Source organism: Thalassophryne amazonica, chromosome 10 (genome assembly GCF_902500255.1).
Source record: "Thalassophryne amazonica chromosome 10, fThaAma1.1, whole genome shotgun sequence".
Taxonomy (NCBI): domain Eukaryota; kingdom Metazoa; phylum Chordata; class Actinopteri; order Batrachoidiformes; family Batrachoididae; genus Thalassophryne; species Thalassophryne amazonica.
The window spans coordinates 83,778,846-83,802,014 of record NC_047112.1 but is presented as its reverse complement, the minus strand read 5'-3'; the positions used below and the strand labels follow the sequence as shown (position 1 = coordinate 83,802,014).

The 23,169-nt window shown below is 44.7% G+C and overlaps 1 protein-coding gene across 1 annotated transcript in view; it reads right to left on the bottom strand.

Annotated features, from left to right (window-relative positions):
* Positions 1–20,393, bottom strand: part of LOC117519075 (cytochrome P450 2J5-like) — a 29,909-nt gene extending 9,516 nt beyond the window's left edge. Inside the window, exons 1-6 of the mRNA XM_034180378.1 lie at positions 19,926–20,393; positions 17,084–17,249; positions 16,856–17,008; positions 4,005–4,165; positions 3,703–3,879; positions 1,007–1,148 (exon numbers count right to left, since the gene is read on the bottom strand). Of these exons, the coding sequence (XP_034036269.1) occupies positions 1,007–1,148; positions 3,703–3,879; positions 4,005–4,165; positions 16,856–17,008; positions 17,084–17,249; positions 19,926–20,117 (991 nt within the window). The 5' untranslated portion in view covers positions 20,118–20,393. The remainder of the gene's footprint in view (positions 1–1,006; positions 1,149–3,702; positions 3,880–4,004; positions 4,166–16,855; positions 17,009–17,083; positions 17,250–19,925) is intronic.
* Between the last annotated feature and the right edge of the window lie 2,776 nt (positions 20,394–23,169).

The window sequence follows — 23,169 nt, the reverse complement described above, 5'->3', positions numbered from 1 at the left end:
GTGATATTGTGTATGTGGAAAAAGTTTTAGATCTTTGAGTTCATCTCATACAAAATGGCAGCAAAACCAAGTGTTGCGTTTATATTTTTGTTGAGTGTATATATATGTATATATATATAAACACACTGCTTCACTTTAAATGCATAATAAGTCCATTTCAGAGGATCAGCACAGATCCCTTTCTCTTAAAAGGCTTTATTTTACTCAGCATGTGGCTTTGTAAACTTGTAGCATCGCCTGCTACATTGATTAGCACTTACATTAGTTAATGGCATGCTCTACGGTCTTCTTCCCGGTTTTTTTGTGGGAGTGTTACAGTGCCACCTACAGGCCTGGCATATGTACTACAGCTTTAAACGAAGCATCAAGGCAAAGAATTTGCCTTGAACATTTTCTGTAATCAAATTACTCGATTAATCGTTTCAGCCCTTGTACCCACATACTGTGATGGCTTTCCGGACATGTTGTTGTTCTTTAGCCCTTCCCTCTGTAGTTGTGGACACCTGCAGGGCTCTGTGTTGGAGAGTCCTGATCACCCCGAGCTTGTGTTCAAGGGGGTGGCTTGAGCCAAAGAGCAGATATTGGTCAGTCTGAGTGGGTTTTCTGTAAACCCCTGTCTGGAGCTGCCTGTTCTCTCCAATTGTAATATCACAGTCCAAGAAGGCTAAATGGTTGTTTCTGGCATCCTCACGTGTGAACTTGATATTGGAGTCCACCGAGTTGATGTGCTCTGAAAAGGCCTCCACTTCCTGTTGCTTGGTTTTAACCCATGTGTCATCGACATATCTGAATCAGTGACTGGGAGAGATGCTCGTACTCCAAAGATTTCCCTCTGATGTCTACATGTTTTTTTAACATAGTCATGCGTACTGCCATTAAATGTCAAGAATGTATATTTATAGGAGCTTGGGCAAGCATAAAAAATAGTAAATAAACCAAGCAGACTCATTCAAATCATGATCCGGTGTGTAGTCCTCAGACAAAGGAGGCATATCATGTTGCCTACCCTGAATATTGGGGTAGTTGATGAGGTAAACCAAAGCCCACAGCAAAGTAGAGGTGGTTCCCTCTGTACCAGCAATAAACATATCTCCAGCACATACAGCCAGGTTCTCCTCATTGTAGACAGATTCAGACTGGTCTTTGTTCTGTTTAGAAATGTGGAGAAACACTTCAGTCAGAAAATGTATATATTTATTTAGGAATACTGTATAGAGTAGTGATGCACAGGACAATCCCTAACCTACAGGCACCTACGAGTCACATGGGTGTGGGTAATCTAGGTCATAAAATATCGCAGCTGTGGGTGAGGTGGGCAAAAAAAGTGACCAAACAGACCCCCTTTGAAGTAAGCATTTATATGTAGCAGGATAAACATCCTGGGTCCTAATTAAAAGGATTCAAAGGATTCAAAATAATCTTATTGTCATATGCACAAAAGAACATGTTCCCTGCACAATGAAATGTGTCTACTGCATTTAACCCCCGGGGACCAGCTCCAGATGTACATCCCTGCCTTGGTCAACAGCAGGGCTGAACAAACCAAGACCGACCCATAACAAACAACACACATAGGCCGGCCCGGTACATAAACACATATAAAAAGCACACACGAGGGAAGAAAGAGAAAAAAAACCCTCATAGCCGCTGCGTTACACAGTAGCAATGAGGAAAAAACCCTCATCAGCACAGAAAAACAATAATCACACAGACAAACAAAGACGCAGGACGACAACCGAGATTTGAAGGTCCAGTTTATCAGAACACTCCGGAGGCAGCCTATTAGGCGCCGTCAACGGCCTTGTCCGACAATCCTGGAAGGGGGAGGGGCTCAGCCCTGAGCAGTCCACTGTCCACAGTCAACGTCAGAGCTGGAGAAGCTGAGGGGAGGGGGATGACCAGGGAGCGAGGTTTAAGTGTTGATCTTCTTGAGGAGGTTTTTTATCACAGCGGCCTTGAAGTGCAGCTGTGTTTGGGGAAGCCAAATGAATATCCAGATTAGCAGACGCCTGAAAGATTCCACAGTTCTGAGAACAGAGTGGCTCTCAATACATCTGAATGTAGTATGTGGTCTTTACTGACGGTCAAAGCGGGTTTCCAGAGCTGCAATCCTGCCCGAGATGTTTTCCAGCGTGCGGTTAACACCCGCCGACTGCGCAGCCACTGCCTTTCCAATCAAATCAATCATGTAGGGCAGCCTGGACGGCCCAATTAATGCTGCCTCCACTTTCTTAATTTTCCGATAACCCTTACCAAAAAGTAGTACATGCAAGTATGTTTCAAGTATACTTCCAGTTTACTTTTTATATACTTATCAGTACTATTTTTTGGTAAGGGAAACCAGCGCCATGCCCGCTCCACACAGCACAGCCGGTCACCACCAAGCCAAATATATACACATCTTCGACGTCCTCCACAGAAAACGTGTAAAGGCACATGACCTGCCATCTCCTCCACGAGTCCATCACGTAACCCATCACATGCGTAGCGGCAGGACAGGTCGGGTCCTCCGCCCCCGAATGTCTTGTGGAAAAAATACTGTCAATTGCGTTCAGAGACCACTTTAACAGATCCATTTTTGTTGTTTTCCAGAAGAGCAAAGCTGCAGCCTCACAGACAACACGCCACAGAAGCAGGAAAGATAAGGAGGGAGGGAGAAGAGAAAAATGCGTCCGTCTCGGCCGAGTGCAAGCTGGCAAAAAAAAAAAAAATAAATAAAAAATTGAAAAGACTTTCCCGCTAGCTTGGCAAAATGGGGAATTCCCCTTTGGCTGACCTGGTAGAGGAATGGTCTGTAGTGCGATCCGCCCAGGGTTCGATCCAACCGCCGTCTGAACCACAAAGGTCCTACGGTCACAGTTGGCATTGTCGGCAGGATGTGGGTAGTCACAGAACATGCTTAAATGCACCTGTGACTTCGGGACGAAGTGAAAAATGGTGGGGAGATATGCAGCAGGATGAAGGTCATGGGTCCTGATTGAAAAGACGTTCCTGCTAGCTTGGCTAACGTGGAATTCCCCTTTGGCTGACCTGGTAGGGGAATGGTCATTAGTGCGAGCCATCCGCGGTTCGATCCCACTGCCGTCCCAGCCACAAAGGTCCTACTGTCACATATACATATATTTCTGGCTCTCTATACAGCATACAATAGGCTAAAATACGATTACAGCCATTTTCTCTTCCTCTCTCCCTCTCACACACACTTGTGCCAGATTGCTGGTAGAAAAACCATTATATTTGTTGTCATACTACAATTCCTGTCATCTCCCGTAGCAGGTGACTTCATTGAAAGACACATTTGCACAGTGTAATATTCCAGTAAGCCCTGGCTGTTATGACACCTTAAAAATATAACTTTTTTGTGAGTTTACAGATTAATTCCTCTCAGTAACATCATACAAATTATTTACGTTTACATTATTAAAACTAGATGACTCTCTGCACTTAAATAATCCATCTCTGACAGTTCATCTTTCCTTGTTGTTAAACATAAAACAATATCCAGTTTACCGTCTGCTGCTTACAGCCAACATGTGAACGTAGGACCTGTGCATCACTAGTATATAGTGTGAGGTTATAGATTTTGGTGTCAATAAAGCTCTGAGCTCATCGGTCCCCACAGCACACACTGGTTTGTACAGCAGGGGATCAAGGAGTGACAGCAGTTGTAATTGGAGAGAAAAATGGAGTTCACATACGTACTTTCTGCATTTCAATGAGGAAAGCATCAATGTAGTCCCGAGGATGGTTGGGGTCCAGGTTCTGTTTGTGACTCTGTATTTCATGATGCATACAACGTACTAAGCATTTGAAGTTGTTGAACATTTTGTTGTGTTTTCCGGGCAAATACTTCATCACTCCTGGAAATGCCTCATAAAACTGTTCATATGAAGTCATATGGGAAGAAGAAAAAAATGACACAGGTCTCACAGATGGTAAAATCATTGCTGACATTCACCAGAAGTCTCTCTGAATTACTGAATTGACTTGTTTCATAGACTTACTTGACCCCATACAGAACCTTGCAGTTGCAACATTTCCCTCACATGCTTCAGGAGAACCAGGAAGTTGTGATCATTGTAGTCAAACCTTTTCCCCATTACAAGATGGCAAAGGATGTTGGACACAACCTTGTAGAAGATGCTTGCAGGGTCGAAAGCTTGTCCTGAAGGACAAAATAACAGTGTTTATAGATAACTACCTTAATTGTTTAATTCATCTCTGCTGTACACAAGGATGAAAACAGTCCATACATTGCCATGGAAACTGAGCTCCCGTGTTGCAGTGTACCCCAACCCAGTCTCACGGCAGTTCATGGTGACATTATGAAAAGTACATCAATCTATGGGTTCATGACAGGGGCACGAAAATGGGGCGTGTTTCTTTGATGGGCCACGAAATGTGAGGTGATGTGGGTCTGGGGGGTTATGTTAAGGGTTAGGGGAGGGTAGACACTTATGCAAATGGTTATGGTTAGAGTTAGGAGAAGGGGAGGATTATAAATAGCAAAACAAAAAAACTGTCATGAAAATTGGGTGCTTTTCGTGACGTGGGCACGAATAGTATATGTACAACCCCGATTACAATGAAGTTGGGACACTGTATAAAATGTAAATAAAAACAGAATACAATCAATCAATCAATCAATCAATTTTTTTTATATAGCGCCAAATCACAACAAACAGTTGCCCCAAGGTGCTTTATATTGTAAGGCAAGGCCATACAATAATTATGTAAAACCCCAACGGTCAAAACGACCCCCTGTGAGCAAGCACTTGGCTACAGTGGGAAGGAAAAACTCCCTTTTAACAGGAAGAAACCTCCAGCAGAACCAGGCTCAGGGAGGGGCAGTCTTCTGCTGGGACTGGTTGGGGCTGAGGGAGAGAACCAGGAAAAGACATGCTGTGGAGGGGAGCAGAGATCGATCACTAATGATTAAATGCAGAGTGGTGCATACAGAGCAAAAAGAGAAAGAAAGTGCATCATGGGAACCCCCCAGCAGTCTACGTCTATAGCAGCATAACTAAGGGATGGTTCAGGGTCACCTGATCCAGCCCTAACTATAAGCTTTAGCAAAAAGGAAAGTTTTAAGCCTAATCTTAAAAGTAGAGAGGGTGTCTGTCTCCCTGATCTGAATTGGGAGCTGGTTCCACAGGAGAGGAGCCTGAAAGCTGAAGGCTCTGCCTCCCATTCTACTCTTACAAACCCTAGGAACTACAAGTAAGCCTGCAGTCTGAGAGCGAAGCGCTCTATTGGGGTGATATGGTACTACGAGGTCCCTAAGATAAGATGGGACCTGATTATTCAAAACCTTATAAGTAAGAAGAAGAATTTTAAATTCTATTCTAGAATTAACAGGAAGCCAATGAAGAGAGGCCAATATGGGTGAGATATGCTCTCTCCTTCTAGTCCCTGTCAGTACTCTAGCTGCAGCATTTTGAATTAACTGAAGGCTTTTTAGGGAACTTTTAGGACAACCTGATAATAATGAATTACAATAGTCCAGCCTAGAGGAAATAAATGCATGAATTAGTTTTTCAGCATCACTCTGAGACAAGACCTTTCTGATTTTAGAGATATTGCGTAAATGCAAAAAAGCAGTCCTACATATTTGTTTAATATGCGCTTTGAATGACATATCCTGATCAAAAATGACTCCAAGATTTCTCACAGTATTACTAGAGGTCAGGGTAATGCCATCCACAGTAAGGATCTGGTTAGACACCATGTTTCTAAGATTTGTGGGGCCAAGTACAATAACTTCAGTTTTATCTGAGTTTAAAAGCAGGAAATTAGAGGTCATCCATGTCTTTATGTCTGTAAGACAATCCTGCAGTTTAGCTAATTGGTGTGTGTCCTCTGGCTTCATGGATAGATAAAGCTGGGTATCATCTGCGTAACAATGAAAATTTAAGCAATACCGTCTAATAATACTGCCTAAGGGAAGCATGTATAAAGTGAATAAAATTGGTCCTAGCACAGAACCTTGTGGAACTCCATAATTAACTTTAGTCTGTGAAGAAGATTCCCCATTTACATGAACAAATTGTAATCTATTAGACAAATATGATTCAAACCACCGCAGCGCAGTGCCTTTAATACCTATGGCATGCTCTAATCTCTGTAATAAAATTTTATGGTCAACAGTATCAAAAGCAGCACTGAGGTCCAACAGAACAAGCACAGAGATGAGTCCACTGTCCGAGGCCATAAGAAGATCATTTGTAACCTTCACTAATGCTGTTTCTGTACTATGATGAATTCTAAAACCTGACTGAAACTCTTCAAATAGACCATTCCTCTGCAGATGATCAGTTAGCTGTTTTACAACTACCCTTTCAAGAATTTTTGAGAGAAAAGGAAGGTTGGAGATTGGCCTATAATGAGCTAAGATAGCTGGGTCAAGTGATGGCTTTTTAAGTAATGGTTTAATTACTGCCACCTTAAAAGCCTGTGGTACATAGCCAACTAACAAAGATAGATTGATCATATTTAAGATCGAAGCATTAAATAATGGTAGGGCTTCCTTGAGCAGCCTGGTAGGAATGGGATCTAATAAACATGTTGATGGTTTGGATGAAGTAACTAATGAAAATAACTCAGACAGAACAATCGGAGAGAAAGAGTCTAACCAAATACCGGCATCACTGAAAGCAGCCAAAGATAACGATACGTCTTTGGGATGGTTATGAGTAATTTTTTCTCTAATAGTTAAAATTTTGTTAGCAAAGAAAGTCATGAAGTCATTACTAGTTAAAGTTAATGGAATACCCAGCTCAATAGAGCTCTGACTCTTTGTCAGCCTGGCTACAGTGCTGAAAAGAAACCTGGGGTTGTTCTTATTTTCTTCAATTAGTGATGAGTAGAAAGATGTCCTAGCTTTACGGAGGGCTTTTTTATAGAGCAACAGACTCTTTTTCCAGGCTAAGTGAAGATCTTCTAAATTAGTGAGACGCCATTTCCTCTCCAACTTACGGGTTATCTGCTTTAAGCTGCGAGTTTGTGAGTTATACCACGGAGTCAGGCACTTCTGATTTAAAGCTCTCTTTTTCAGATGAGCTACAGCATCCAAAGTTGTCTTCAATGAGGATGTAAAACTATTGACGAGATACTCTATCTCCTTTACAGAGTTTAGGTAGCTACTCTGCACTGTGTTGGTATATGGCATTAGAGAACATAAAGAAGGAATGATTTGCAAATCCTCTTCAACCTATATTCAATTGAATACACCACAAAGACAAGATATTTAATGTTCAGACTGATAGACTCACAAACTCGTAGCTTAAAGCAGATAACCCGTAAGTTGGAGAGGAAATGGCGTCTCACTAATTTAGAAGATCTTCACTTAGCCTGGAAAAAGAGTTTGTTGCTCTATAAAAAAGCCCTCCGTAAAGCTAGGACATCTTTCTACTCATCACTAATTGAAGAAAATAAGAACAACCCCAGGTTTCTTTTCAGCACTGTAGCCAGGCTGACAAAGAGTCAGAGCTCTATTGAGCTGAGTATTCCATTAACTTTAACTAGTAATGACTTCATGACTTTCTTTGCTAACAAAATTTTGACTATTAGAGAAAAAATTACTCATAACCATCCCAAAGATGTATCGTTATCTTTGGCTGCTTTCAGTGATGCCGGTATTTGGTTAGACTCTTTCTCTCCGATTGTTCTGTCTGAGTTATTTTCATTAGTTACTTCATCCAAACCATCAACATGTTTATTAGACCCCATTCCTGCCAGGCTGCTCAAGGAAGTCCTACCATTATTTAATGCTTCAATCTTAAATATGATCAATCTATCTTTGTTAGTTGGCTATGTACCACAGGCTTTTAAGGTGGCAGTAATTAAACCATTACTTAAAAAGCCATCACTTGACCCAGCTATCTTAGCTAATTATAGGCCAATCTCCAACCTTCCTTTTCTCTCAAAGATTCTTGAGAGGGTAGTTGTAAAACAGCTAACTGATCACCTGCAGAGGAATGGTCTATTTGAAGAGTTTCAGTCAGGTTTTAGAATTCATCATAGTACAGAAACAGCATTAGTGAAGGTTACAAATGATCTTCTTATGGCTTCGGACAGTGGACTTATCTCTGTGCTTGTTCTGTTGGACCTCAGTGCTGCTTTTGATACTGTTGACCATAAAATTTTATTACAGAGATTAGAGCATGTCATAGGTATTAAAGGCACTGCGCTGCGGTGGTTTGAATCATATTTGTCTAATAGATTACAGTTTGTTCATGTAAATGGGGAATCTTCTTCACAGACTAAAGTTAATTATGGAGTTCCACAAGGTTCTGTGCTAGGACCAATTTTATTCACTTTATACATGCTTCCCTTAGGCAGTATTATTAGACGGTATTGCTTAAATTTTCATTGTTACGCAGATGATACCCAGCTTTATCTATCCATGAAGCCAGAGGATACACACCAATTAGCTAAACTGCAGGATTGTCTTACAGACATAAAGACATGGATGACCTCTAATTTCCTGCTTTTAAACTCAGATAAAACTGAAGTTATTGTACTTGGCCCCACAAATCTTAGAAGCATGGTGTCTAACCAGATCTTTACTCTGGATGGCATTTCCCTGACCTCTAGTAATACTGTGAGAAATCTTGGAGTCATTTTTGATCAGGATATGTCATTCAAAGCGCATATTAAACAAATATGTAGGACTGCCTTTTTGCATTTACGCAATATCTCTAAAATCAGAAAGGTCTTGTCTCAGAGTGATGCTGAAAAACTAATTCATGCATTTATTTCCTCTAGGCTGGACTATTGTAATTCATTATTATCAGGTTGTCCTAAAAGTTCCCTAAAAAGCCTTCAGTTGGTTCAGAATGCTGCAGCTAGAGTACTGACGGGGACTAGAAGGAGAGAGCATATCTCACCCGTGTTGGCCTCTCTTCATTGGCTTCCTGTTAATTCTAGAATAGAATTTAAAATTCTTCTTCTTACTTATAAGGTTTTGAATAATCAGGTCCCATCTTATCTTAGGGACCTCGTAGTACCATATTACCCCATTAGAGCGCTTCGCTCTCAGACTGCAGGCTTACTTGTAGTTCCTAGGGTTTGTAAGAGTAGAATGGGAGGCAGAGCCTTCAGCTTTCAGGCTCCTCTCCTGTGGAACCAGCTCCCAATTCAGATCAGGGAGACAGATACCCTCTCTACTTTTAAGATTAGGCTTAAAACTTTCCTTTTCGCTAAGGCTTATAGTTAGGGCTGGATCAGGTGACCCTGGACCATCCCTTGGTTATGCTGCTTTAGACGTAGACTGTGGGGGGGTTCCCATGATGCACTGTTTCTTTCTCTTTTTGCTCCGTATGCATCACTCTGCATTTAATCATTAGTGATCGATCTCTGCCCCCCTCCACAGCATGTCTTTTTCCTGGTTCTTTCCCTCAGCCCCAACCAGTCTCAGCAGAAGACTGCCCCTCCCTGAGCCTGGTTCTGCTGGAGGTTTCTTCCTGTTAAAAGGGAGTTTTTCCTTCCCACTGTAGCCAAGTGCTTGCTCATAGGGGGTCGTTTTGACCGTTGGGGTTTTTCATAATTATTGTATGGCCTTGCCTTACAATATAGAGCGCCTTGGGGCGACTGTTTGTTGTGATTTGGCGCTATATAAAAAAAAAGTTGATTGATTGAGTTGATAGACTTTATTGTTTTTGTGCAAATATTTGCTTATTTTCAACACGTTTCAAAAAAGCTGGGACAGTGGTATGTTTACCACTGTGTTACATCACCTTTCCTTCTAACAACACTCAGTAAGCGTTTGGGAACTGAGGACACTAATTGTTGAAGCTTTGTAGGTGGAATTCTTTCCCATTCTTGCTTGATGTACGACTTCAGTTGTTCAACAGTCCGGGTCTCCATTGTCGTATTTTGCGCTTCATAATGCGCCACACATTATCAACTGGCGACAGGTCTGGACTGCAGGCAGGCCAGTCTAGTACCTGCACTCTTTAACTACGAAGCCACGCTGTTGTAACACGTGCAGAATGTGGTTTGGCATTGTCTCGCTGAAATAAGCAGGGACGACCCTGAAAAAGATGTTGCTTGGATGACAGCATGTGTTGCTCCAAAACCTGGATGTACCTTTCAGCATTGATGGTGCCATCACAGATGTGTACGTTGTCCATGCCATGGGCACTAACACACCCCCGTACTATCACAGATGCTGGCTTTTGAACTTTGCGCTGGTAACAATCTGGATGGTCTTTTTCCTCTTTTGTCCAGAGGACACAACGTCCATGATTTCCAAAACAATTTGAAATGTGGACTCATCAGACCACAGCACACTTTTCCACTTTGTGTCTGTCCATTTCAAATGAGCTCGGGCCCAGAGAAGGCGGCGGCATTTCTGGATGTTGTTGATGTATGGCTTTAACTTTGCATGGTAGAGTCTTAACTTGTATGTGTAGATGTGGCGACGAACTGCATTAACTGACAGTGGTTTTCTGAAGTGTTCCTGAGCCCACGCGGTAAGATCCTTTTCACAATGATGTCGGTTTTTAATGCAGTGCCGCCTGAGGGCTCAAAGGTCATGTGCATTCAATGTTGGTTTTCGGCCTTGCCTCTTACGTTTAGAAAGTTCTCCAGATTCTCTGAATCTTCTGATTATATTATGGACTGTAGATGATGGAATCCCTAAATTCCTTGCAATTGAACGTTGAGAAACATTGTTCTTAAACTGTTGGACTATTTTTTATGCAGTTGTTCAGAAAGTGGTGATCCTCATCCCATCTTTGCTTGTGAACATTTCAGCCTTTTGGGGATGCTCCTTTTATACCCAATCATGCCACTCACCTGTTTCCAATTAACCTGTTCACCTGTGTAATGTTCCAAACAGGTGTTCTTTGAGCATTCATCAACTTTCCCCGTCTTTTGTTGCCCTGTCCCAGCTTTTTTGAAATGTGCTGCCGGCATCCATTTGTTAAAAAAAAAAAAAAAAACATTTAGAAAAGCACAATTTGAAGATTGGAATTTCAGGTGGAATTATGCATCACCTGATAAAGATACATGTGACATTATGAAACAGATGAGGTGGCCAGCCATGGCCATTGCAAGTTCTTTGTAAACGTGGTGTCGCAGACTGAAGGGTTCCCCCTAAAAATTGTCTGCCCTGCCTTCACTGCACGTGGATCATTTTGGACCACAGCAGCACGTCTGAATTTGACTCTCTGAGTCTGACTCTGTACACCCAAAGTGATCAAAGGAAATAATGTGATTGTTAACCATCAGATGACAAAGTAAAACCTCTTAAATCATTCTAAAGTCAGTTCTAAGCAGAAAATGAGGCAATAATTGGCGAGTTGTTATTGACCCTCTGAAATGACGTAGGCACAGCATCAGCTGCTGTGCACTCTGATCGGTCCTCTGTCTTTTATTGTGAAATGATGCTAAATTTATGTGGAAATGATTGTTTTACAAAAGCTTCAGATATCTGTCGCTGAGATAGATGATGACTGGGGTGCAGTTTTAAGCCAAAAACGAGGCAATAATGGGTGAATTGCTGCTGACGCTCAGAAATGACGCATGCGGAGTGAAGGCATTTTTAGGGGAGACTGTTCGATCTGCAACACTGGCACAGCTGTTGTGTGGGCCGCCAGAAGAGGAGGTACTGCTGGCCCACCACCAGAGGGCGCCCTGCCTGAAGTGCGGGCTTCAGGCATGAGAGGGTGCTGCCGCCTCCAGGAACAAGCCGTGGTGACAGCTGTCACCCATCAACCATGACAGCTGTCACTGATCATCTACTCCACATCTGGAATAAAAGCAGGAAGACACCTCCACCACATTGCCGAGATATCATCTTCATCAAGAGGTAATATCCTCAGCCTTTGTGGTAATTTTCTAAATCTATCTATTGTGAGTGTTTGCAGGAGTACCGGTCCTTAGTTTGTGGAGGCTGTGCAGGACGGCACTCTTTTTCCTCTGAGGGATCGCTGCAACACGTATTGAGTGAGAGGTGGAGGTGGAATTCCCACCAGGATTGTTACTGGGTGTACACACACCCACACTTGACTGTTTTTGTTTTCTGCCAGCAGTACCAGATCCGACACGCCGAGACGGTGGCCACCTGGGGACTTCGGGACTTGGCGGCTCCAGTATCCCTCGGGTTTGGTGGCGGTGGAAATCGTGTGGTTCCGGTTCGTTCGCTTATGCAGTGACTTCCGCATCGCGGCTGCGAGGTCCGGCTGGAATAACGCTGCGCTCCGCGCCGCCTTCGTAAACAGACTGTCGTCGGTCCTGAAGGAGCACCTGGTGGCCAAGGATGAACCGCGGGAATTAGATGGACTTATCGATCTTGTTATACGGTTAGACAATCGGTTGGAGGAACGCCGTCGGGAACGAGACGAAGGGCGTGGCCGGGCGCGCACCGTCCCTCTTCCTTCCGGGTCCGAGAAAGGTCCGCCCTTCCCACGCTCCCTGGCCTCTACGTCCCGTGGGGCGACAGCTCCCCCTGCTGACGAAGCTATGGACACGAGCAGGGCCACATTCAGACCACTGAATAGACAGAGGAGGCTTCCCCACGGGGCATGTTTTGTTTGTGGCTCAATGGAGCACCAATTGAGCAATTGCCCCGAACGGTTAAACACCAACGCCCGCCCCTAGAAACTGGGCTTAGGGTGGACCAAGAAATTCACGTGGGACACACACACATTTCCACACGGCTCCCAGTTACAATCCTTAGCGGGGATTTAACCCTTCAGGCCCCAGCACTGGTAGACACAGGGTCAGAAGGGAATCTGCTAGACAGCAGATGGGCCAGGGAGGTAGGGCTCCCTCTGGTGGCGCTTCCTTCACCATTGCAGGTGCGAGCACTAGATGGCACCCTTCTCCCTTTAATCACACACAGGACACTACCAGTAACTCTGGTAGTGTCAGGGAATCATAGGGAGGAGATTGAGTTTTTTGTGACTCCTTCTACCTCCCGTGTGATTCTGGGGTTCCCCTGGATGCTAAAACACAATCCCCGGATTGATTGGCCGTCCGGGGTGGTGGTACAGTGGAGCGAGTCCTGCCATCGGGTGTGTTTGGGATCCTCGGTTCCTCCCGGTTCCCAGGCTAAGGTGCAGGTCAAAGTTCCCCCCAATCTGTCGGCGGTGCCGGTTGAGTACCACGATCTTGCTGACGTTTTTAGCAAGGATCGGGCACTCACCCTTCCCCCGCACCGTCCGTACGATTGTGCCATCGATTTGTTGCCAGGCGTGGAGTTCCCATCCAGCAGGCTGTACAACCTCTCCCGACCTGAGCGCGAATCGATGGAGACCTACATCCGGGACTCCTTAGCTGCCGGGCTGATCCGTAACTCCACCTCTCCGATGGGAGCAGGTTTCTTTTTTGTGGGCAAAAAAGATGGCGGTCTTCGTCCATGCATTGATTACCGGGGGCTGAACGAGATCACGGTTCACAACCGATACCCGTTGCCTTTGTTGGATTCGGTGTTCACCCTCCTGCATGGAGCCAAAATCATCACAAAATTGGATCTTAGGAACGCATACCACCTAGTTCGGATCCGGAAGGGAGACGAATGGAAGACGGCATTCAACACACCGTTAGGTCATTTTGAGTACCTGGTCATGCCGTTCGGCCTCACTAACGCCCCTGCGACATTCCAAGCTTTGGTTAATGACGTCTTGCGGGACTTCCTGCACCGATTCGTCTTCGTATATCTGGACGATATACTCATCTTTTCTCCGGACCCTGAGACCCATGTACGGCATGTACGTCAGGTCCTGCAGCGGTTGTTGGAGAACTGGCTGTTTGTGAAGGGCGAGAAGTGTTTCACCGCACCTCTTTGTCCTTCCTGGGGTTTATCATCTCCTCCAACTCCGTCGCCCCGGATCCAGCCAAGGTCGCAGCGGTGAGAGACTGGCCCCAACCTACGAGCCGTAGGAAGCTGCAACAGTTCCTCGGCTTCGCAAATTTTTACAGGAGGTTCATTAAGGGGTATAGTCAGGTAGTTAGCCCCCTGACAGCCCTGACCTCACCAAAAGTTCCCTTCACCTGGTCGGATCGGTGCGATGCCGCGTTCAGGGAGTTGAAACAGCGCTTCTCGACTGCACCTGTCTTGGTGCAGCCCGATCCTAGTCGCCAGTTTGTGGTTGAAGTGGACGCCTCTGACTCAGGGATAGGAGCCGTGCTATCCCAGAGCGGAGAGACCGATAAGGTTCTTCACCCGTGTGCCTATTTTTCCCGCAGGTTGACCCCAGCAGAGCGGAACTATGACGTGGGCAATCGAGAGCTCCTTGCGGTGAAAGAGGCTCCTGAGGAGTGGAGACACCTGCTGGAGGGAGCGTCAGTGCCTTTCACGGTTTTTACTGACCACCAGAACCTGGAGTATATCAGGACCGCCAAGCGACTGAACCCCAGGCAAGCCCGCTGGTCACTGTTTTTCGGCCGTTTTGACTTCCGGATCACCTACCGCCCGGGACCAAAAACCAGAGATCGGATGCCCTGTCCCGGGTGCACGAACGGGAAGTCAAGACCGAGGTGTCGGATCCACCGGAACCCATCTTACCGGAGTCCACTATCGTGGCTACCCTAACCTGGGACGTGGAGAAGACCGTCCGGGAGGCCCTGGCACGGAGCCCGGATCCCGGAACTGGACCGAAGAACAGACTATACGTCCCACCAGAAGCCAGGGCTGCCGTCCTGGACTTCTGTCACGGGTCCAAGCTCTCCTGCCACCCAGGGGTGCGTAGGACCGTGGCAGTGGTCCGGCAGCGCTTCTGGTGGGCGTCCCTGGAGACTGATGTCCGGGCTTACATCCAGGCCTGCACCACCTGCGCCAGGGGCAAGGCGGACCACCAGAAGGCACAGGGACTCCTACAGCCACTTCCTGTGCCTCATCGCCCCTGGTCCCACATCGGTCTGGATTTTGTCACGGGCCTCCCGCCGTCCCGGGGTCACACCACCATTCTCACGATAGTGGACCGATTCTCCAAGGCGGCCCACTTCGTGGCCCTCCTGAAGCTCCCATCGGCCCAGGAGACGGCGGATCTCCTGGTCCACCATGTCGTCCGGCTGCATGGGATACCTACAGACATCATTTCAGATCTCGGTCCCCAGTTCTCCTCGCAGGTATGGAGAAGTTTCTGCCGGGAACTGGGGGCCACCGTGAGCCTCTCGTCTGGGTATCACCCTCAGACTAACGGACAGGCCGAACGGGCCAATCAAGAGTTGGAGCAAGCCCTTCGGTGTACTACCTCCGCACACCCAACGGCTTGGAGTGAACATCTGGCCTGGATCGAGTACGCTCATAACAGCCAAGTGTCCTCTGCCACCGGCCTCTCCCCGTTTGAGGTGTGTCTGGGGTACCAACCCCCTTTGTTTCCTTTGGTGGAGGGAGAGGTCGGTGTGCCCTCGGTCCAGGCCCACCTGCGGAGATGCCGTCGGGTGTGGCGCATCGCCCGTTCGGCCTTGTTGAGGGCCCGGACGAGGGCAAAAGCCCATGCAGACCGTTGATGGTCCCTGGCCCCCGCATACCAGCCCGGGCAGGAGGTATGGCTATCCACCAAGGACATTCCACTCCAGGTCGAGTCACCCAAATTAAAAGACCGCTTCATTGGACCATTCACCATCCTTAAGGTCCTCAGTCCTACCGCAGTGAGGCTCCAACTCCCGGCCTCACTGCTGATCCATCCGGTCTTCCATGTCTCCAGGATTAAACCGCATCACACCTCACCCCTCTGTGCACCCGGTCCGGCGCCGCCTCCTGCCCGTAATATCGACGGGGAGCCGGCTTGGACAGTACGCCGGCTCTTGGACGTCCGTCGAATGGGCCGGGGCTTTCAGTATTTGGTGGACTGGGAGGGGTATGGACCCGAAGAACGCTCCTGGGTGAAGAGGAGCTTCATCCTGGACCCGGCCCTCCTGGCCGATTTCTACCGTCGCCACCCGAACAAGCCTGGTCGGGCGCCAGGAGGCGCCCGTTGAGGGGGGGGTCCTGTTGTGTGGGCCGCCAGAAGAGGAGGTACTGCTGGCCCACCACCAGAGGGTGCCCTGCCTGAAGTGCGGGCTTCAGGCACGAGAGGGCGCTGCCGCCTCCAGGAACAAGCCGTGGTGACAGCTGTCACCCATCAACCATGACAGCTGTCACTGATCATCTACTCCACATCTGGAATAAAAGCAGGAAGACACCTCCACCACATTGCCGAGATATCATCTTCATCAAGAGGTAATATCCTCAGCCTTTGTGGTAATTTTCTAAATCTATCTATTGTGAGTGTTTGCAGGAGTACCGGTCCTTAGTTTGTGGAGGCTGTGCAGGACGGCACTCTTTTTCCTCTGAGGGATCGCTGCAACACGTATTGAGTGAGAGGTGGAGGTGGAATTCCCACCAGGATTGTTACTGGGTGTACACACACCCACACTTGACTGTTTTTGTTTTCTGCCAGCAGTACCAGATCCGACACGCCGAGACGGTGGCCACCTGAGGACTTCGGGACTTGGCGGCTCCAGTATCCCTTGGGTTCGGTGGCGGTGGAAATCGTGTGGTTCCGGTTCGTCTCCAGACGGGCGTCTCCTATCGTCGAGCCTGCCCACACGACACCTTTATTAATTGACTTGTGTACATTCTGTAATCTGCTGTGTTTGGTTGTGACATTCACAACAGTAAAGTGTTCTAATTTAACTCCTTCCATTGTCCGTTCATTTACGCCCCCTGTTGTGGGTCCGTGTCACTACACTTTCCCAACAACAGCAGACTCTTGACAGACTTGCAGTTTATATATCAATAATGATATAGGTCAAGACAAATTTAGGGTTTACGGTGTATATTTGTTTCATATAGGCAGATGTTCCCCCTCTGTGCACACCTGATTCACATATTATCAGGTGTGCTGTTATTCAAAAATACCTTTTTTTTTCTTTATGTGATCTTGAAGGTGTTGCGCTTCCTCACAGATACACTGCTCCAGGCTGTTTTTGCCCATGCCAAAGGTACGTAAGGTATGCAGAGCAAAACGTCGCTGTATTCTCCATTGTTCACCATTGCTCATGAACAAACCACCTAAGGAAAAAAACACCCACCGTATTAAGAGAACATATTACCCCATATGATAATGTAAAAGAAAGATGTTTAAACCTGAGGTTCCTCTGTAATATCTCTCATTAATAGAATTGTGTGGTCGATCCACGAAGTTCTCAGCTTGTGTCACTATGGCTTCCTTCAGCATTTTGAACCCAGACACAACCACGATCCTTTCAACTCCAAGGCGGACACTGAACACACTCCCATAGATATCTACCAGCTGTGGACAATAAATCAGCATTCAACTCTTTCTTTGTATAATCACATTTTGAGCATTAGATGGCAGGATTGCCCTTTTGAAGGAGAAGATTAGATTAGATTAGCTAGAACTTTATTTATCCCTTCGGAAGACTCCCTCAAATTGAGGTTCCAGCAGCATTGTATAGCAGCACAAACGTAAGAAGCACACAGAGCATCAAAAGTGAAAGTAAAAAAAAACAATTTGCAAATATAAATTTAAATGCAAATATAAATTAACAACTCGGTCCTTTTTTGGGAGTGGGGTTGGGGCGGGGTATCATATTTGCATGTATAAGCAACTCACTGCCATGAACATTCAGTTTGTGATAAAGGTTCGATGTTGAAATTTTAATACCACTTAAGTTATTTGATTGAAATGTCTGACTTTGAAAAACACCTTTCTTAATTCACACAGTTTGATTTCATTTGGTGAAATACTCAATGGCTGGCTTCCAATTGTTTCACACCGTTAAACTATGTTTCTGGTATATATTGCCGTTATTATTCTCAAATTCAGGATCAATAATTCACACTCCATCCATCCTAGATGTTCAAATCTGAATTTTAGCATAATATTTGGACCAGTCATATTTGAGCAAATAGTTTTTGAGTTTCTAAATCTGAAGCAAACAATTGCATTTTGGATTCGAGAGCGCAAAGAGCGCCATGTTTAGTTGTTTTGCAGTGGTTGGTGGTGTTGATGCTTGCAAAGTTGTTGTTTTTTTTTTTTTTTTTACTTTTTCCTAAATTTGGCACAACTGTGTAGCTATAAATGACTGTTCTGTTTCACAAGAGCCTGGCTGTTGTGTTGAACAGAAAAGTGCGTTTGGGTCTTCCAGGAAAAAGGCCGTGTCTTCAGAAAAAGAACGGAACCTTTATTTACAGCTATATACATCCACCTGTTGCTCACTGATCCTGTCACCTACTGCTCTGCCAGAGGCGGATCCAGGGTTTTTTATAGGGGCTAAGGCCCCCTCCTGGTTTCTCCAGACAGCACAATGACTTTCTTTTCTGTCACTGTTTCACTCTCCAGTAGTTTTGAACATTACTTTTAATTAATACTTTTAATAAAAGTACATTTTATATGAGGAATTTACTTTTGATACTTGAGTACAGTAAATGCCAGATACTTTAAGACTTTTACTCAAGTAATATTTTTAAAGGAGACTTGAACTTTTACAAAGGAGTTTTATGGTAAGATACTTGTACCTTCACTCAAGTATCACTTTGAGGTACTTTATACAAGACTGGAAATATCCCATAATCCCTTGCGTGCCAGAAAGGAGCTGTGGTCAAAACAACACATGACGATAATTGCAAATAAACATTATATGACCGAAATGTATTTTTTATGCCTTTCATAACATTTCTGAGACTGCATTCATGAGACCCCTGAGAACTTGCTAAAACAAATATTCCAAATATTCCGTGTCTGCTACCTTCAACCTGCGTGGAACTTCGTAAACGCAAACTGAATCTCAAACATCTTATATATATTTTTCTGGGACAAACAGCACAAACAGTGTTGTAAAGGACAATAAGCAGGGCATTAAAGAACAAACTTGACTTTCCCCTTGGGTGAACATGAACATGAACAGGAAGCGATCGCGGCTCACAGCAATTCCTATTGAAAATAACAGAGAAATCACTTGAGATTCTTGCATGTTTACATAAAACAAACACAATGACATCTAAAAACCCAGAAAATACATTCACAAGAGTTTTTGGCTCAATATACAAAGAGTTTTACCTTGTGATGTTGATGCTGTTGTCTGTGTGCAGCGGTTAAATTGCAGCCTTATTTGAACGTCTCAATGCATTTCTCAATGTTTTTGACATCTCGCAGAGTGACAACCTCTCTGAGATTTTGCGGGATTTGAAACCTCAATAGGGTGAATGGGGTAACAACCATTATTACAACTTCTCAGACTGTTGCCATGTTTGATGCCACAAACTTTCAAGATGGTCTGGAGTGCCATCTAGTGGCTATTTTGCTAAACATCTGTGCCATTGAAAGGATAGATGGCAACATGTAGGCCTTGTCAGTTACACAAAGGACCATGGGTGGGACGAAGTCACCATCAAGTCACTCTCAAGTAATAATAATGACCACCAACTGATTGCAAGCTGACTTAGGACTTGCAGATTGATGACTTTGACAGTGTCTCTGTCCCTCTTCTGCAAAAGACTAACTGTATAATAAGTTGACTGATTACAAAAATGGCCTCTTTAGTACACAGGGTGGTTACAGGCAGAATTATTTCCCCAAAGCACTGTTTTACATAAGTATAAACTGTGAATAAATTAATTTAAAAGCAATTTCTTTGTGGGGGGGAAAAAAAAGAAGATTTTCTCACTAAACAAAATTTAATGCAAAACTCTAAAGATCTATTATTTTCTTCAAAACTTCCTCCATATTGTAATTTTTCTGTCAAAAAGTAGCATTTGTTAAGGATCTTTGAAATTATATTAAATTCAATTTATATCAAATCAGATGCATGTTTTAGCTCTCAATAAAATACATATAGAAACAAAAGTTTGGAAACACATTAAGAAAAAATGAACTATTATGAAAAACATTCAGAAATATTTGAATTTTCATCTTTTATCGTAACCAAATGTACCTAAATTGTAATTGTCTTTGCATTTAAATTACCTTATAATAATAAAGATGCGGATGCTTCCTGTTCACGCTGAAGAAATTTCCTGCGAAGGGGAGACCCAGCGGTCCTGGAGGATAATTTGGAGGATTCCTGTTTTTGATGAAGTCAGCAATAAATAGTAACAAAAAAATGAACAGGAGAACAACCTTGAGGTCAGAACCTGGTAAAAAATCATGAAGCCACATGGTCAAATAGAACAGAACCAGCAGCTGGAGAAAGACGATCAGAAACGGTTTTCTTTTCAAGAAATTCTTCTTTCTGGCTCGAATAAATTGTGCTTTTGTAGCCTGTGTTCACTCCTGATGTAAATAATTCATATACTTGCAATCTCCAACTCTAAACTCTGAAAAATATCACTGTAATGCGAACTTATATAGCATGTCGAGTCACTGCCTACTTTCCCCCTAAAAAAACTCACTTTGATGGTAAAATATTAACATTGAAGTTTTGCTGTGGATTTGTATCAGAGGTTATCAGTGTGATAAAATACAACATAGACTTAAAAGATATCTCATGTTTTCTGCGCAAACAGAATGGAATTACAAATATACAAAGTTCACTTTAATAAAAGATTAACTGAACTAACCCATTGCATGAAGGTCAGATTTCACATGTCTCAAGTACTGATATACATAGTTACATAATCGAGATTTGGCAGTGCAAGGATCTGGAATTTGCAGGTGGCAGTAATATATAGAGTGTTTTCCCCATTTTTATTCAGCAATGTGCACTTTCAATTTGTGAGCGTAACTTCAGTTTCAATTTATTCATACCGCACCAAATCACAACACAAGTTGAGGTGCAACACATGAGTAAGGTGAATACTTAAACCACTCCATGAGGAGGTACAATGACCACAGCAGTAAGAAAAATTCCCATTGCATTTGTTGTTTGTAGGAAGAAGCTTCAAGCAGACCAGACTCAGTGGGGTGACCATCTGCTTTGGCCATAAGAGTAAAATAGCACAAAAGCACAAGACAGAAACGACAGACCATGCAGGGGCGTAAATACTGCAGCTAAGCAATCACACAGAGTCCAGTGTTCACAATGACAAGCAGGAGGTGAAGCCTAGAGTTCCAGAAAAATAGACTGCATTAGTAATTCAGTGAATATATTGATACCGGATTGGCCACTGAAATAGGACAATCCCTCGTTCTCACACGATCTGATTCCTCCTTGCTCTGGCAGTTTACTGGATGTCACACTCTTGTTTCATCAGAAGGAATAATTCACAGCAACATCACAACAAGCTAACATACAAAATGCTGACATGCTCTGCAACAGAGGCCTATGCCCCACTGACATGTCCCAGGAACTAGCTTTGGCTAAGACTACAATAAGAATACATGACAATCCTGCATTCTGATAACACAGGGCATGGGCTGGTACACAAGTGTTAATAAGGTCTACCAGATACGAGGATTTAGTCAAAACCAGAATCTTAAAATCTGACCTCATACAAATAGGGAACAAATGAAGTGAGGGGAAAACGGTCAAAATACCTTCTCCTGGTTAGTTCTGTAGCAGCAGACGTATGTCATGATCTGCGTCCACCCATGTGCTCATGTAGGAGGAGTGGGTGGTTTCTCGTCTGTGTTTTGTTCCTGTTCTGATTTTGGGGTTACGTGTTTTTGTTTCTTTAGCGTTATTAGGTTTTGGTTTCTCTGGTTATGTTTCCCACAGTGCACGTGCAGTGTACAGGTTTCCCCTTCTGGATTCTCTCTCTACTGCCATGGTAGCCCCTGGTTATTGTGTTTTTTCCCCCAAGCAATTCTGGGTGGTTCATCCACATGGTTTCTCTCCCCTTCATCCATTTCAGTTGTACTGACTTTTTAACAGACAGCGCAACCACATGGCGTCTCTCTGCCAGTAACATGCTACTTAGTAATGTGCTACTCTAATCTGACCGCTTTTTTCAGTAATGGGTAATCTAACGCGTTAATCTTTCCAAATGAATAATCTGAATAAAGTTACTTCTCGGAGTCACTGTGCGTTACTATTACTGTATTTTTGTATTGTGGGTCAATCACAGCTTTAATGTTGTGTGGGCCGCCAGAAGAGGAGGTACTGCTGGCCCACCACCAGAGGGCGCCCTGCCTAAAGTGCGGGCTTCAGGCACGAGAGGGCGCTGCCGCCACGGACACAGCCGGGAGTGACAGCTGTTACTCATTACTTCCTGACAGCTGTCACTCATTCTTCATCATCTCACTCCATAAAACCCAGACGTCATCTCCACCTCATCGCCGAGATATCATACTTCATTGGAGGTAATATCCTCAGCCATTTGTGTTTATCTATATCTGTATATTGTGTTTGCAGGAGTACCGGTCCCTCTTTCTGTGGAGGCTGAGTGAGTGCAGGACGGCACTCTTTTCCCCTGAGGAATCACTGCGGTCCTCTGCAACATATTGAGTGAGAGGTGGAGGTGGCATTCCCACCGTTGTTGTTACTGGGTGTACACACACCCACACTTGACTGTCTTTGTTTTCGCCAGCAGTACCAGATCCGACAGTCGGGGACGGTGATCACCTGGGAATTCGGGACTTGGCGGCTCCAGTATTCACCAGGTTCTGTGGCGGCGGAAATCGTGTGGTTCCGGCTCTTCTCAGGACAGACGTCTTCTATCCTCGAGCCTGCCCACACGTCACCTTTGTGGATTGACTGTAATTATATTCTGAGATTGTCTGTATATTCGTTGTGCACATTTCACAACATTAAATTGTTACTTTTTGGCTCATCTATTGGCCGTTCATTTGCGCCCCCTGTTGTGGGTCCGTGTCACTACACTTTCACAACATTTAAAACAAGATGCAGAAATGGTCTGAACTGTCCATTTTCAGCAAGCTGCTGCACAGAGCTACATCCACTGTGCAGCTCAGCTCCGAGTAGAAGAACAGTTGTCTCTCAAAGCACGGTGATGCTCAGAGCTATGGTTTTACAAAGATATCTTTTACTCTTTTTTCCCTTTAAAACTCTGTGCCGCTCTGTGGGTGTCTTCGTTAAAAACAGCTGATCCACCCAAATGCATCTAAGTCTCTTTCTGAGGACAACATGATGTAAAAAATGCTGATAAAAACTTTCTTACCTGTTAATCTGGTGATGTTTTCTGCATAAATAAATGTTATCCATTCTTCTGCTGAAACAGCAAGCCAGGGGCGAATCCATGCAGGAAGTAAACATGGGCAGGGGGACGCGGCTCCCCACCACAGCCGTAGATTAAAGGTCCACTTTTGAAGA